We start from the raw sequence: 14,275 nt of genomic DNA, 5'->3' as shown, positions 1-14,275 counted from the left end.
CAAGCTGTCTTGATTACTGTGGTTGTATAGTATGTTTTGAAATGAGTAAGTGTGAGTCCTCCTACTTCGTTCTTCTTCAAAATCATTTTAGCTATTCAGGGCCTCTTGCCAATCTATATAAAAGTGAGGATTGGATTTTCCATAACTATAAAGAAAGCTGTTGGAATTTTGATTGAGATTGTGTTGAATCTATAGATCACTTTGGGCAGTACTGATATCTTAACAATATTAAGCCTTCCAATCCATGAACATGAAATGTCTTCTCATCTGTTTAAGGCTTCTTTAATCTCTTTCAGCAGTGCTTTATGATTTTCATTGTATAAGTCTTTTACATCCCTGGTTAAATTTATCCCTAAGTATTTTATTCTCTTAGATGTTATTGTAAATGGAATTGTTTTCTTAATTTCCTTTTCAGATTTCTCATAGCTGGTGTATAGAAACCCAACTGATTTTTCTGTGTTGAGCTTGTACCTTGCAACTTTGATAAATCCCTCTATTAGCTCTAGAAGCTTTCTTGTGGACTCTTTGGGATTTTCTATATACAGGATTGTGTGAGAGGGATCACATTTAAAGGCAGGAATCTGAAAGCCCAGAGAAAGAGCCCTGTGGCACAAATCGTTAAGCACATGACTACTAGCCAAAGGGTTGGCAGTTTGAACCCACTCAAAGGTGCCTCAGAAGACGGGCCTGGCAATCTGCTTCTGAAATGTCACAGCCTTGAAAACTATATGGAGCAGTTCTACTCTGCATACACGGGGACTGCATGAGTCGGAATTGACTCAATGGCAACTAAAAACAACCACCACCTAAAGAAAGATGGAGAAGGTCATGTTTTAATGTGAACTTCAGATTTGTTGCACTTATTACAGTTTTGTGTTAATGCAAAACTAGTGAGGTTGACCACAAACTGAGTTTCTCCCCAGGAGTCCAGGGGGCTGTTGGGCACCAGGCTGGCCCCACGGGAGGGGTAACTGCCTCATCTCCACAGGACTCTCCTCTCAAAGCCGTGCAGATGTTGTGGGTGAACTTGATCATGGACACATTTGCCTCTCTGGCCCTGGCAACGGAGCCACCCACTGAGTCATTGCTCCTGCGGAAGCCATACGGCCGGGACAAGCCCCTGATCTCACGCACCATGATGAAGAACATCCTGGGCCATGCAGTCTACCAGCTCACCATCATCTTCACCCTGCTCTTTGTCGGTAGGCACCCAGGGCCCAGTGGCTCCATGTTTGTCTGCTATTCTGTAGAGCCACCAGCATGTTTCATCAGCCACCCAGACCTAGATCCTGCAGGCAGGCAGCGGTAGTCCCAGTCCACCCATCGTTCAGCCATCCACCCAGTTACCCCATGGCTGTTTCTTTAGCTGACTCTGAGCAGGGTGCTCTGTTGGAAGTTGTGGGAGGAGGGAGAGACAAGAGGGAGGACGAGCAGGAGAGGAAGGGGAAGAGGGAAACAGGAGGGGGGAAGGAGGGAGAGAGGCGGGGGAGGAGGGAGAAAGGAGGGAAAGGGGAGGAGGAGGAACAGGAGGGGGAGGAGGGAGAGAGGAGGGAAAGTAGTAGGAGAGGAAGGGGGAGGAAGAGGGAGATAGGGAACAGGGAGGGGAAAGAGGAGGAGAGAGAGAAGAAGGGGGAGAAAGAGGGAGAGGGGAGAGAGAGTGGGAGAGGAAGGAAAGGGAAGAGGAGGAGGGAGACGCTGAAGAGGAGGGACAGGGAGAGAAGGGGGAAGAGGGTCGTGATGGTGATTGCAGCATCTGTTCAGGGTTGAGGCGAGAGGGGTTGGGCCATCAGAGCAAAGAAGAGAGCCTGAAGCAAGGCCTGGGGGTGGCCACAGTGTCCGGAAGAAGGAAGGGAGGCAAGGGCATCAGAGGGCCTGTGGACTGACCACCCCAGCTGCCAGGAGAACACCCACAATCCAAGCCATCACCTCCCTCCTTCCTGACACTGATTTCTTGGGAGCAGAAGCCTTCAATCACTGTCCTTTGGGCTGAGTCCTAGGAGCAGGGCAGAGGAGGGGTTGGGCCCACCCCGCACTCTGCGCCTACTCTGTAGCCACCCCCATATCAACCCAGTGCACAAGTGGGCAGAGATCCTGAGATGCACAGTACGTCTGAGGAAAACAAGCATCGGTTAAGAACGTTCCCTCAGCATCTTCATTCTTACCTCAGAGTTACAGTGCCAGCCCCCCTTGGTCCAGCCCCCATTCCCAGCTTGTTTTTCTCATGAGGCATGGGCTGAGATGGCCATGAGGGGGCATAACGATCCCCTGCACTCCACTGGGTCGGGGGCACCCTATGGCTTGGAGGCTGTGCACGGAACCCCTGACGCGGACCCCCGGTGCTGCCCGGGCGACGTTGGCTGCTCAAGGCCTCTCCTCTCTCACGCACCTTGCTGGCTTTCAGGGGAGCTCTTCTTTGACATCGACAGCGGGAGGAATGCACCCCTGCACTCGCCGCCTTCTGAGCACTACACCATCATTTTCAACACCTTCGTCATGATGCAGCTCTTCAATGAGATCAATGCCCGCAAGATCCACGGGGAGAGGAACGTCTTCGACGGCATCTTCAGCAACCCCATCTTCTGCACCATTGTCTTGGGCACCTTTGGAATCCAGGTAGGAGGGCAGCTCCAGGCCAGGCCTCCCCACCCACCCCACACCCAGCAGCAGAGGTGGGCACGGAGGAGTAGAGCAGTGGGTTCCTGATCCTAGCTTCCCTGTCTCCATTCACAGAACCGGTTCCCCCCTCCTGATTTTCCAGCGCCTGTTGGCACTTCTTGCAACCCCCCTGCCCTCTCTGCTTCACCTTTGAAGCACCCCTTGACTTGCCCTGGTTGACCTGTTGGGTTCGAGAAGGGTGTAGTGATCAGCAATCAGAATGGACTCTTCTCACAGATTCCGAAATTGACCTTGCCCAGCTCCCTTCAGCTCTGCTGTTCCCATTTCTAGCACTTGACTCCTTGGCATGAAAAAGGCATGAGGCCAGTGTAATTCCAGAAGGTTCTTTAGGAGATGGCTTCTGCCCCAGTGCTGAACACTGATCTCTGCAAGGGCACCATAATTCCAGAAGGCTCTTTAGAAGATGCCCTCTTCCCCCAGTGTTGACATGCTGGCCTTCAGGAGGAAGATAAGACAAGGGTTGTCATCGGGGTCCCTGAGTCAGTGGAGGTGGGGTCAGCCAAGTGAGGATGCAGTCTGGTCAGCATCCTGGGCCTTGTTGTCAGCCCATCTGTGAAGTCTTCTTTAGGCACTTCTGAGGAAGAAATGAAGGGAAGGGGCTCAGAGAAAGGAAAGCCAGGCCCACTTCCAGGCCTAGGACAGGAGTGGGATGGCTGGACTCTCAGGGGGCTGGGCTGCCTCCAAAGGCAAGGCGGGCCCTGAGAGCTAGAGGAAGGGGATGAGGCGGCCCTACTAGAAGAGAGCTCAGGCATGGGCCAGCACAGAGACTGCTTGGCATGGGGCAGGTAGTGTGCTTGAGGTGGGCCAAGGGAGCTTCAGGCCTGCAGGACAAGCCCTACACCTGCCCACCCATCTGGAGCCTGCTGCTGGACCCGCTTCTGCCCATCCTTGTTCTGCAGATTGTCATCGTTCAGTTTGGTGGGAAACCCTTCAGCTGCTCCCCCCTGTCCACGGAACAGTGGCTCTGGTGCCTGTTTGTTGGTTTTGGGGAGCTGGTCTGGGGACAGGTGAGTATCTGCCTTGATGGTTTTCTCAGCCCTACTCTGTTCCTCAGACAGCATCAGTGACGGGTATGGAGCATAGGGTCATGGGACACCCAGGGCCTCCAGCCCTGCCCCTGGGAAAGGAAAGCACATGGGCATGTGCCGTGCAGCTCAGGTGGGTGGCCTTGTAGGCCTTTGACATACCACGACCAGGTTAATGCCACATGCAACAGCATCAGCAGAGGGAATGCAAAGGACCATGGCAGGGATGTCACAGAGCCCAGGAAAACCACTTGCTGCCCCTCTTTCCATGATAAACCAAAAAACCAAACCTGTTGCTATCAAGTCAATTCTGACTCATAGTGACCCTATAGGACAGAGTAGAACTGCCCCATAGTTTCCAAGGAGCAGCTGGTGGATTCGAACTGCTGACCTTTTGGTTAGCAGCCAAATGCTTAACCACTGTGCCACCAGGGCTCTACCTCCCCATGATAGGAGCAGAAAATTGCCCCTTAAAGCTGGGTGACTTGGGAAATCCCCAAATGTTTGAAATTAAACAACACACTGCTAAATACTCCATGGCTCAAAGAGAAAGTCTCAAGGGAAATTAGGAAATTTTTTGAGCTGATGGAAAATGCAAGTACGATACATCAAGATCTGGGAGTACAGCTAAAGTCACACTTGGAGGTAAATTTATAGCCTTAAGTGATTATGTTAGGAAAGAATATACTGGTGGCTATAAATTTCCCAGAACACAATGGCTTAGCCAGGCCAGGCCATGTTCACACAAAAAGCTTCTGAAAGTATTTCTCTAGAGTTCTAGAACATTGGCACAGGAGGTTAAGTCCAGGATCCACTTTGCTCTGGGTGTCTTGATCTGTGAGTGTCCCCCTGAGCCAGCCACAGGGGCTACAAGGATGACCCACCTACTTCCTCCACCTTATTTTCAAAATTTTTTTTCCCTCCGCCTCTGCCTCTCAGCCCCCGCAGCCAGAACTGGGACCTTGAGTCCCCTCACGCTACGCAAGCCAGACTCTAACTACAACCCCAGTTATACCAGCTGCCTCCCCTACCTTGTCAGGCTCCAGGCCACCAACCTTCCAGCCCTGCCCATCACAGCAGCCCCTCAGGCCTCTCCTCCTGCCTGTGGCAGCCCCAGCCCCTCAGTGTTGCACAAGCTGTAGCTGGCCTCACAGTAGGTCTCTGGGGGCCATCATTCAGTCCTTTGAGCTTTCTCCTTTTTCAAATCACAAAAATAAAACATGTTCAAGCCAACAAAAAGAATCAAATATAGGGACTAGAGTGACAGCCAGTGCTGCAGAGTCATCTCTTCTGGCCTACACAGACAGGCATGTGCATCGGAGCTGGATGAGATGCGGAAATCCGTTTTCCTCAGCCACTATCACACTGTGCATCTTGCTCCAGAACTCCAGTGTCCCTCCCCTTCCCTTTTTGTGGCTCTTCCCTAGTGTCCTTCCTAACAGCACTTCCCCATTTCCTGGTTCTCTCTTCCACTGTTGCAGAGCCACATGTCTCCCACGCCCTCTGTACCCAAGATGACACCCTGGCCCCTCTCTCCTGCATGTGCCCAGTCCCCTCTCCGTGCCTCCTCCCTGAGCCCTCCCACCCCAGCCCCCATCCTTCCCCAGGCCAGGTCACCGGCAAACCCCCTACTGCCTGCCTGCCAAGCCAAGGAGCACCCTCTCTTTGGCAGCCAGTGGCCGCTGCAGCGTCTTCCTGGGCGAGGGGGGTGGATCCCCTGGCCTCATCTGCTTCCCCATCTCTCTGCTCTGCTCCAGGGCTGGGGGTTCTGCTGGCCCCCAAAGGCAGTTGTCCCAGCCTGCTTCTCTCTCAGCACCTGACAACTTGGTGGCTCAGCAGTAGCCCAGCAGGCATTCTCTCCCACCCTCAAGCTTTGCCAGGGCTGGTCCCTTCTTGCCTCAAGGGCCACCAGCTCCCTGCCCCCTCTTTCTTCTCTGACCTCAAGCCTCAGCCCCGTCCTACCCCCTCATGCCTGGGCTGAGCCACCCTCACCTCGGGTCCCTGTCCTCAGGCTTCCAGATGCCAGGCTCGCTCCCAATGCCTTGCCTTTGCACGTACCCGTCTCTGTTCCCACTGCCCTGTTGATCTGGGAAGTTTGGACTCATCCTTTCCAGCCAGTTCAATGTCACCTCCTCTAAGAGGTGGCTCTGGGCTCTGCCACCAGCATAGGCACTTATCGCTACTCTACTAGCTCTCTGTTCATCTGGCTGTGGCAGCATCTTTCCCATCCATCCCTCTGTCCCCAGGGCGGGCTGTGAGCCTTACCACCTCGGGGCCAGAGTCTGGCCCAAGGGGCTCGGTGTTCACCACGATTTCTGGCGCAGTTTGCACCCAAGTGCAATGCCTCGATGTAGCAGGTACAGACTGGGCAGGTGAGAAGCACCTTACCAAGTCCTGGGCTTCTGGGTCCCACCCCAAGGGCCTCGAGTCTGGCAGCCACCAGAGAGCAGCCCAACCACCAAGTCCTCTCTCGACCGCACCCCCCAGCTCCTAGACTTCCGTTTGGCACCCAAGCTCAGCATCCCTTTCAAAGTGGAATTAAGTCAGACCCTCCACTCCACCCAGGCAGGTGCCCCTAGCCCCAGTCTGAACTGAGCACTGTCGGGTTTGCACTTGGGGGAACCCGAGTCCCCTCTAGGCCTTCATACCTGAGGATAGCGTGGGAGGTAAATGGGAAGACATGATGATACACAGAAAAGCCTGAGGGGTCGGGCCCTTGTGCTGAGGGGACCTGAGGAGAGGGAGGACGGCCTCAGGTACCTGGAATCCAGCCACAGGTGCAGAGGGCCCCACCCAGGCCTCAGCAGATCAGCTCATCACCCCATGGCCATCAGCCGACACCATGCCCAGTTCCTCCGGGCTGGCCTTGGTTTCCTGCCTTGACTTAAACATGAAAAGGACCCTCTAGAGGAAAAATGCCGGCATCTCCCTTTTTTTTTTCCTCCAGGGAGCATAATTTGGCACCAGGCAAACACAACCCAGGGTTCAACCTCAGGGCCCGACAGGGGTGTCCATCCCCAAGACTGACCTCAGCGATCAGGGCTTTGGGAAACGAGGGTCTGAGATGCCTGGAGGGGTGGGGACTGATGCCACCGGCAGCAGCCAGGTCAAAAGGAATCCTAGGAACATAAGCCGGAGGCTCATGGAGCTGGGTGGGGCTGAGAGCACAGGAAGTTCTGAGCCAGAAAGGACTAGATGCCAAGGGCCAAGGTCTGCACTAATGCCACCTCTGCTTCCTGCCGCACGGCTATGGTCCCCAGGTCATCGCCACCATCCCCACCAGCCAACTCAAGTGCCTGAAGGAGGCAGGGCATGGGCCTGGGAAGGATGAGATGACTGACGAGGAGCTGGCCGAGGGGGAGGAGGAGATTGACCACGCCGAGCGGGAGCTCCGTAGGGGCCAAATCCTTTGGTTCCGAGGCCTCAACCGGATCCAGACACAGGTAAGTCACCGATTCACTTGGCGACGTGACTTCTCAGCCTAGAGAGGGGAGACGGAGAGAGAGGAGCCGAGAAGAGGCAAGAGAGCCAGAGGACCCTTTGGTCTTGCTGCCACCATCACAAAAGCAGTTGCTATTTCCCCTTTTGCAAATCCCAGACAGGCCCACAGGTGGTGTGACGCTGAGATGCCCACTCCACCCCCTAGCCACCTCCCTCGCCCCAGGTGTAGGTGTCAGCTAGGGTGTGTGCTGGTGACTAGCTGGGCCTCAGAGGCTGTCCACATAGCTGCCAGCCTCACCCTATGTAGTGGGAACTGCCGAAGACCTGTGAACATGACACCCATTCGACTGGCCTTTGGTGGGCTCACCATTAATTGGGTTATACTGTGAATTCCATGGAAAGACTTCATTTGCAAAGTTTTTCCTTCCTGTTTAACCCAAAGCTCCAGATGTTAGGGCTGTTGGAGGCCAAGGCGGTCAGCCAAAGTCCTGTGTAGTGGGCAGGAGGTGCTCTGCCCTCTCTCTGCCCCAGCTCTCCCCTGCCAACTTTCTTTCCAGAGTATTCCACACTCACTCGCTCTCACAGTCACTCCGATCCCATTGCAGCTCATCTCTGTCCCCCAGGGCCCAGAAACAGTTCTTGCCAAGGTCCTCCAAGGCTTCCTTCCAGCTCCCGCCAGGCCCTGATGCTGCTTCCCACCCCGCCTTCCGTGCTTTCCCTGGGGGCTTCCCCGTCTCTGTGCCTGCCTCTCCTTGCCCCCGCCTTCAGCTCAGACCTATGGAAGGCCTGCCACTCCCCTTGCTGCCTCCTTGAAGAAGACCCCTTCTCCCATCCCCAGACGGCTGCTGGCAACCCTCACTCATCCCCTCGTCATCCTGCAAGGTCCCTGCCACTCGGCCAGGAGCGCTTCGGCCTCACTTGTCAATCAGCCCTCCAGCACCAGCTTCACACCTGCCCCCAGATGCCCCACAGGACTCACACTGCAGGGCCCCTAGCCCGCCCCCAGAGATTGGGACTGATTAGGTCAGTAAGGCAGCCCCCTGGGGTCCCTGGGGCTTCTCCAGGTGAGAGCGAGCCAGGGGCCAGGTCTGGCTCACCCACCATGGCATCCTTAGCATCTGCCCCTCCTGGCCAGGGAAGAATGTCTGAGCCCGTGAGTTTGAGCAGCAGTCATTTAGTTCTGGTGTGGATCGGACCCAGGCCCCAGGGGCAGGCTAGGGGTGCGGCACAGGGGTTCTTCTTGTTTCCGGCAGTGAAAAACCACATCACGTATTAGAAGGCAGTGCTCACATCTCCCTTTCAGGCCCTCCTGGCCACTCAACTGTGTCTTCTACAAGACAGTGCCTGAGAGCCCTGCCCTGGCCCGCACGGCTCTGGTCTGTGGTGTCCCTGCTACTCAGAGCCCAGATTTGGCCCCTGCAGGGTAGGGAGGGCAGAGGGCAGTAGGATCTTTCCGCTCTGGTTGGCCTGTCTCACTCTTATTGATGGAGCCTAAGGCAGTGTCAGCTTTACCAGCAGCCCAGACAGCTGTCCTGGGGCAGGGGACACACTGGCCACCTGGGTCTCTTTGTCTTTTGTGGGCTCTAGGGCCTGCCACTGCAGCCTGACTGGTAGAACTGGGTCCCATCAGTCAGAGCTAGGAGCCCTGGGCCACTCCCTGCTTTACCCACGAGGGAACCAGGGCCCAGAGAGGAGGGACCCACCCCAGGTCACACAGCAAAGGCTGGCCAGGTCCAGTCTCCCCCATCCCACAGCCTGAGACAGGCCTGAGCACTAAGCACTGCCTGTCTTTGCAATAAACGCACTTTAATTCCTCCCAGGAACCCTGCCGTCTGACCTTGTCACCTCGAATTCACCATGCTTCTCGGGAATGCTGAATCAGTCCCATTATTTTAGCTCCTCAGCTTTCATGCCCCAAGGGAGTCATGTTCTAGGTAGCCATTCCCCACATTTCCGAACTTTGCAAATGACAAAATTTCTCCCCCGCCAAATTTGGTGGCCAACATAACTTCTTATGCTGTTAAGTAAAGACATTTCTTAAACAGTTGTCTACTCTTGCCATCATTTCATACTGTTAATGTACGAGATGGTTAGGGTACGATTTTGGAATAAAAGATAGTCCTTCAAACTGAGTACACGGAGCTTTTCAAAGAACTCATGACACTGTCTTTACTTTTCGAATTCCACGATAAGCCAGAGTGACACTCCATCGGCGACTGGGCCTTGTTCCTGGTCTGGAACCTGGGTGTCCTCAGGGCAGTGACAAGTGTGCTATGTTGGTCTGATACTGTTATTCTGCGCCCCAGGAGCTGGTCAGTGCCATCAGGACACAGCCAGGAGCCAGGTGAGGCAGATGCAAATGAGAGCTGGGAAAGGTGTCTTTCCCATCCCCATAGCCTTGCCTCAAGATAAATCCCCTCTTGAAGGAGACCTGTTCCCATAAACCTAGAAACATCTCCTAAATTAGGGGAGCAAACGGGCCCCCAAAGAGACTGCGACACAAAGACATCGACTAGTCTTCCCTCAGTGCATGGACACACTGGGCACAGTGCAGGTCATGGGAACCCTCAGATGCATTGTTTTTACCCCTGCTCATGGGTCTCAGTCTGCGGCCCTGAGTCTCCACTTCTCCTGGGCTGGCTGTGCTGGGTAGGAGGGAGACTTGGCAAGTTGAATAGAGCGACAAGCAGTCCTTCCTGCAGCTCTGGGAGACAAGGATTGAGACGATGTCCATCTTCATTTTGTTTGGGAGGGAGTATGAACACCCAAGTTGCCTTCTTCCAAGAAGACCACTGAGGGCTGGGGTGGAGAAGGGCCCCTCTCAATGGGCCAAGTGGAGGCTTCAGGGTCCAGAAAAGGGACATTCACTTTGCTGCTCATGTCATCCAATCGTTGCGTGGCAGTTTCCAGAAGTCGGATCCACCCTCCAAGGCCAAAGATCTGCCCCCACTGAGGCCGTTCCCAAAAGTGGCCTCCCCATGAGGGGACATTTGATGTGGCCACTTGGTCACGATTCCTTGGATCCCACTGCCTGGGTCTGATCTGCCCCCAGACCCCAGTCTGATGAGAAAGAAGCTCCAATTCCAGTCAGGTGGTCTCAGAAAACACAAAGACCCTTGGTTAGGTGGGATCTCAGGGATTTCATAACCAAAGCTCTACAACAGTCTCATTTTCCGCGGACCCACATCCCTTTCAGCTGAAAGTTGAAAGGGAGGAGAACAAAGAAAAAGCAGTGCTTGCTTCCAGAACTTCCTGGGGGTTTGTGGGAAGGCATTCAGAGAAGACAGGGCAGATGCTTCTGGATAACTCCTCCTCTTTTAAAGCCATTTTCCGATGAGCTGTTCTCGGGGTGCCCCATACCCAGTTCTTTGGCTGAGCTGAAAGAGCAAGAGGGAGGGCCCTAGCGTTCCACGGAGCAGGGCAGGCCGACTAGTGAATGAGATTTCTGCTGCTTCGAAAACTTAAGAAACTAGAACGGTGTGTGTTGAGGGGCCAAGGAAGGGCCCCTGTCCCCCGTGCCACTGAAAGCCACTGCCACAGGGCCTCGTTTCTAATAGGTGTGTGTCGTGTCCCTCAGGTGTGTTGGGGCAGAAAAAAGGTTGAGAGCTGCTGAACTAGGATAACAAAGTATTGGGCCAGACACAGGTATTTTCTGACGAGTGCCTTGTCCCAAGCAATATCGTGAATGCAAATGACTCTTTCTAAAACGTTTGCAGTGTGTTCCTGAGTTTTAACCCCCCACCCCACCTTATGACCAGTAATCATTTGCTCAGCAAACCCTCATTCCACCTGCCCCATCCAAAGCCACGCCAGCGGGCAGCGTGCGAGGAAGCTTTGCTGTCACGATATGTGCCCAGGGTGGCCCCTCCACTCCCAGCCCCGCCCCTGCTGCAGTTGCCGGATAACAGTGCAAGCCAAACTTTATCTCGTTTTCTCTCCCACAGATGGAGGTAGTGAGTACCTTCAAGAGAAGCGCTTCATTTCAGGGTGCCCTGCGCCGGCGGTCTTCAGTCCTCAGCCAGCTCCATGACGTAACCAATCTTTCTACCCCTACTCACGTAATTCTCTCTGCTGCCAATCCCACCAGTGCTGCTGGGAGTGAGTCTTGAGTTCCCTTTTCTCTCATAAATGGCATCTCGGGGGAAGAAAAGACCTCCCCCTCTTTCTTCTCTCTTTTCCAGTCTTGCATCCGCTCACCGTGCCTTTCCCGTTCTTTCTTTACTCCCTGTTCGGCCCCTCCCGTGCAGACGGTGTGTGCTCCAAAGCCATATTCTCTTATGAAATGTATTGACTCCATGGCACTCCTGGATCTTCCGTTCTTTTCTTTGTTTGGTTTTTTGGTTTTGCTTTAGTGCTCCTCTGTCATTGGTTTTCCTTTATTGAACTGGTCTGCCTTGGCCGAGGGGTCTTCACGAACTGGGGCTGCTCTGGGGGGTCTAGCTCCAGGTCGGGGGCTGGGTGGTGTTCTGGGGGACAGCATCAGGGCAGCACACAGGCTCAGGGCACCCTGCCCAGGACTGGAAGGGCAGACAGGTGCCTTTTCTGCATCGTTTGCCATGGATGAACTCCCCCCCCTCAACCCACTCAGGGACTAAAGCTGCAGCTCCCAGCATTCTCTTTGAGGTGGTTTCCAAAGGTTCAGCAGGAGGCAAAAGAGACAGGGCCCTGGCCCTGAGCCGACCCCAGAGGTTAGAGGTTTTCCAGAATTGGCCTCTGGGGCTGGGCAGATGAGGAGGAGCGCTCCTCATGCCTGTATATTCCGGAAGCACCTTGCTCCTTCCAAACAGGTGTCAGAATTGGAAGCTCATAACACCATCTGGTCCACTTTCTCTCCTTTAGAGAAGCTGGGAGAACTCAATTCCTTTCCGTGTTTCAATCACAATTGCCCATCGTTTTGGCAATGTTTTCCAGAGAACCCAGGGTTTGTCCTAAATAGGTAGGAACTTCCATAATGGCTCACATTTTTTCAAAAAGGCCAAGGTAAAGCCACTAGAGTGTTGAACCCGCCTCCCGCATGGTTATGCCAATGGGAGAGAACATGGGGGAATAAATCTGACCCTCCCCCAACACTGGGCCACCTGCTTTTCATAATAAATGCAAGAGATCTCAAAACCAAAAAGTAAACCTTCCAGTATGAACCCAGAGCCCTGGCCGGAACGGTTCAATGCTACCTTCTTCCGCAGCTGCCCTCACATCTATGAGCACTTCGCTACCATGCAGACGGGGAGCTTTAACGACACCTTTCTCCCCACCGCAGAAGCTTGGATTTGCTTTTTTCTTTCTTTTTTATTTTTTTCTTTTGTTTCTTTTTTAATTTTTTTTTTAGGAACTGGTGAGAGGCCCCCAGTGGGGGGCACCCTCCTCTGGGTTGAGCAGCCGTGTCACGTGGGTCCTCAGTCACTGCCCTTTAAGTCAGGGGTGTGGGCTGCATCGGTCTCCTGTGCCACCTCGTCCCCTTCACACCACCTCCCCAAGCCCCAGGCTGCTTACTCACTGAGGCACCCGCCAACCCTGCCACTCGAAAGGGCCCACTCCTCCCCACCCGCCAACCCCGCCACGTGGAAGGGACCACTCCTCCCAACCCGCCTGCCCCACCATGGGGAAGGGCCACTCTTCCCCACCCGCCAACCCCACCACGCAGAAGGGCCCACTCCACCCCACCCACCTGCCGCACCACGTGGAAGGGCCCACTCCTCTCCACCCGCCAACCCGCCACACGGAAGGGCCCACTCCTCCCCACTCACCAACCCCACCACAAGGAAGGGACCACTCCTCCCCAGAGATCAGTGGGAGGCTTTGACCCCATCAGCTAAGGACAGAAACAGTCGCGGCCACCCGGCCAACTTCCTTCCCAGGACCGAGGGGCCGCCGTCCTCGTCCCCTCCACCTTGACTCCCTCCACATGTTTTCTTTTCCATCGTGCTGTGTGCTTCCTGTCTGTCTGTCTGTTCACCTGCCTGTCTGTGCACAGCAGGCCCTGTCCCACCCTGGGCCTAGAGCCTGCACCTTCAGGGTTCTCCTCCAGCCCCTCTGCATCCACTGGCCCTCCCTTGGATGGCCTGCTGCCTCTCCCCCACTTGCTTCCTCCCTGGGGGTGGCCTCTCTCCCCCTCTCCCCCTCTCCTCCCAGCACCCCCTCCTGTGCCATCTGTCCCCCTCCTTCCCACCACCAGCTGCCCACGGGGAGCCCAGCGGTGACTGGTAAGTATGGTGGAAGAGATGCCACCCCTCCCCCCCTCATGAGCCATCTCAGTGGGGACTGAACTGTTGCTGGCCAGGGCCCTTTGGGCAAGCAGCACTTGCTGCAGGACGAGGGGGGACCAGGCTGGGAATGCCGAGTGCACTTCTCAGAGGACACTGGTGTGAGGCCCAGGGAGTCCCGTGCCCACTGACCAAAGCGGGCAGCATCACAGAAATGATTCCACCTTGGAGAAATATTTAGGAGGGTGGCTATGGGCCTGGCTGTGGGCCTGGTTCGCCGCCCCCCCCCGCCCCCACCAAGGCAGCCCGAGCCGCGCATCCAAACACCCAAAGATTGATCTAGAGCCCAGAACCCACCCCTGCTCTGAGTTCCAATGACCTCTAGGAATCATGAGCCCAGCACCCTCGTCTTACAAACCAGGGGAAAGCGGGTGCCCATAAGAGCCAGGACGTGCTCAGGCCCCATAGGCAGCCAGACCTGGCAGAGTGGCGACTAGCTCCCAGGCCCTCACCCTCTCCTTGGAATTTTCCAGTGGATGATGGCTGCTCAGAAGGAAGGCAGGGTGAAGGCCACAATGGGGCTCCCGGCCTAGACAAAAGGTCTTCTGATCATAGGCTGCCCCAACTAGGCTGGAATATTCCTTAAGAGGTTTCCGAAGGAAAATTCACAATTTCTTACGCAGGGAATTTTCTGCTACCCACTCCAAGATGGCTCCCAGGGCTTCTTGTTCAAACAGGGAGAAAAATGACTTCCACCGTGTGCTCCTTTCTGGGGGGCTTAGAAAGAACCTCCAGTGAGAAGGTCACATGGGAGGTGGGGTGAGGAAAGTGATGGCCAGAGTGGTAGGTGACATGTGTGAGGACAAAAGGAGGGAAGGCATGACGCAGGCCGGGCCTTCCTCTGACCCAAGCCGCACTCACAAAGAGCCAGGA

At 55.0% G+C, this 14,275-nt stretch overlaps 1 protein-coding gene across 5 annotated transcripts in view; it reads left to right on the top strand.

Annotated features, from left to right (window-relative positions):
- ATP2B3 (ATPase plasma membrane Ca2+ transporting 3) overlaps positions 1–14,275 on the top strand; it is a 59,231-nt gene that overhangs the window by 34,915 nt on the left and 10,041 nt on the right. For 2 of the 5 annotated variants that reach the window (XM_049872677.1, XM_049872676.1), the window contains 5 exons: positions 989–1,202; positions 2,402–2,613; positions 3,576–3,683; positions 6,962–7,144; positions 11,087–11,401. In XM_049872677.1, the coding sequence (XP_049728634.1) occupies positions 989–1,202; positions 2,402–2,613; positions 3,576–3,683; positions 6,962–7,144; positions 11,087–11,251 (882 nt within the window). In that variant the 3' untranslated portion in view covers positions 11,252–11,401. Of the gene's footprint in view, positions 1–988; positions 1,203–2,401; positions 2,614–3,575; positions 3,684–6,961; positions 7,145–11,086; positions 11,402–14,275 lie in introns of those variants that run through there. The other 3 variants (XM_049872679.1, XM_049872678.1, XM_049872680.1) reach the window with 3 other exon arrangements.

The sequence above is a fragment of the Elephas maximus genome, chromosome X, assembly GCF_024166365.1.
Source record: "Elephas maximus indicus isolate mEleMax1 chromosome X, mEleMax1 primary haplotype, whole genome shotgun sequence".
In the NCBI taxonomy this organism is placed as follows: Eukaryota; Metazoa; Chordata; class Mammalia; order Proboscidea; family Elephantidae; genus Elephas; species Elephas maximus.
Note: the sequence above shows the minus strand (reverse complement) of the source record. Positions and strands in the feature narration are given on the sequence as shown.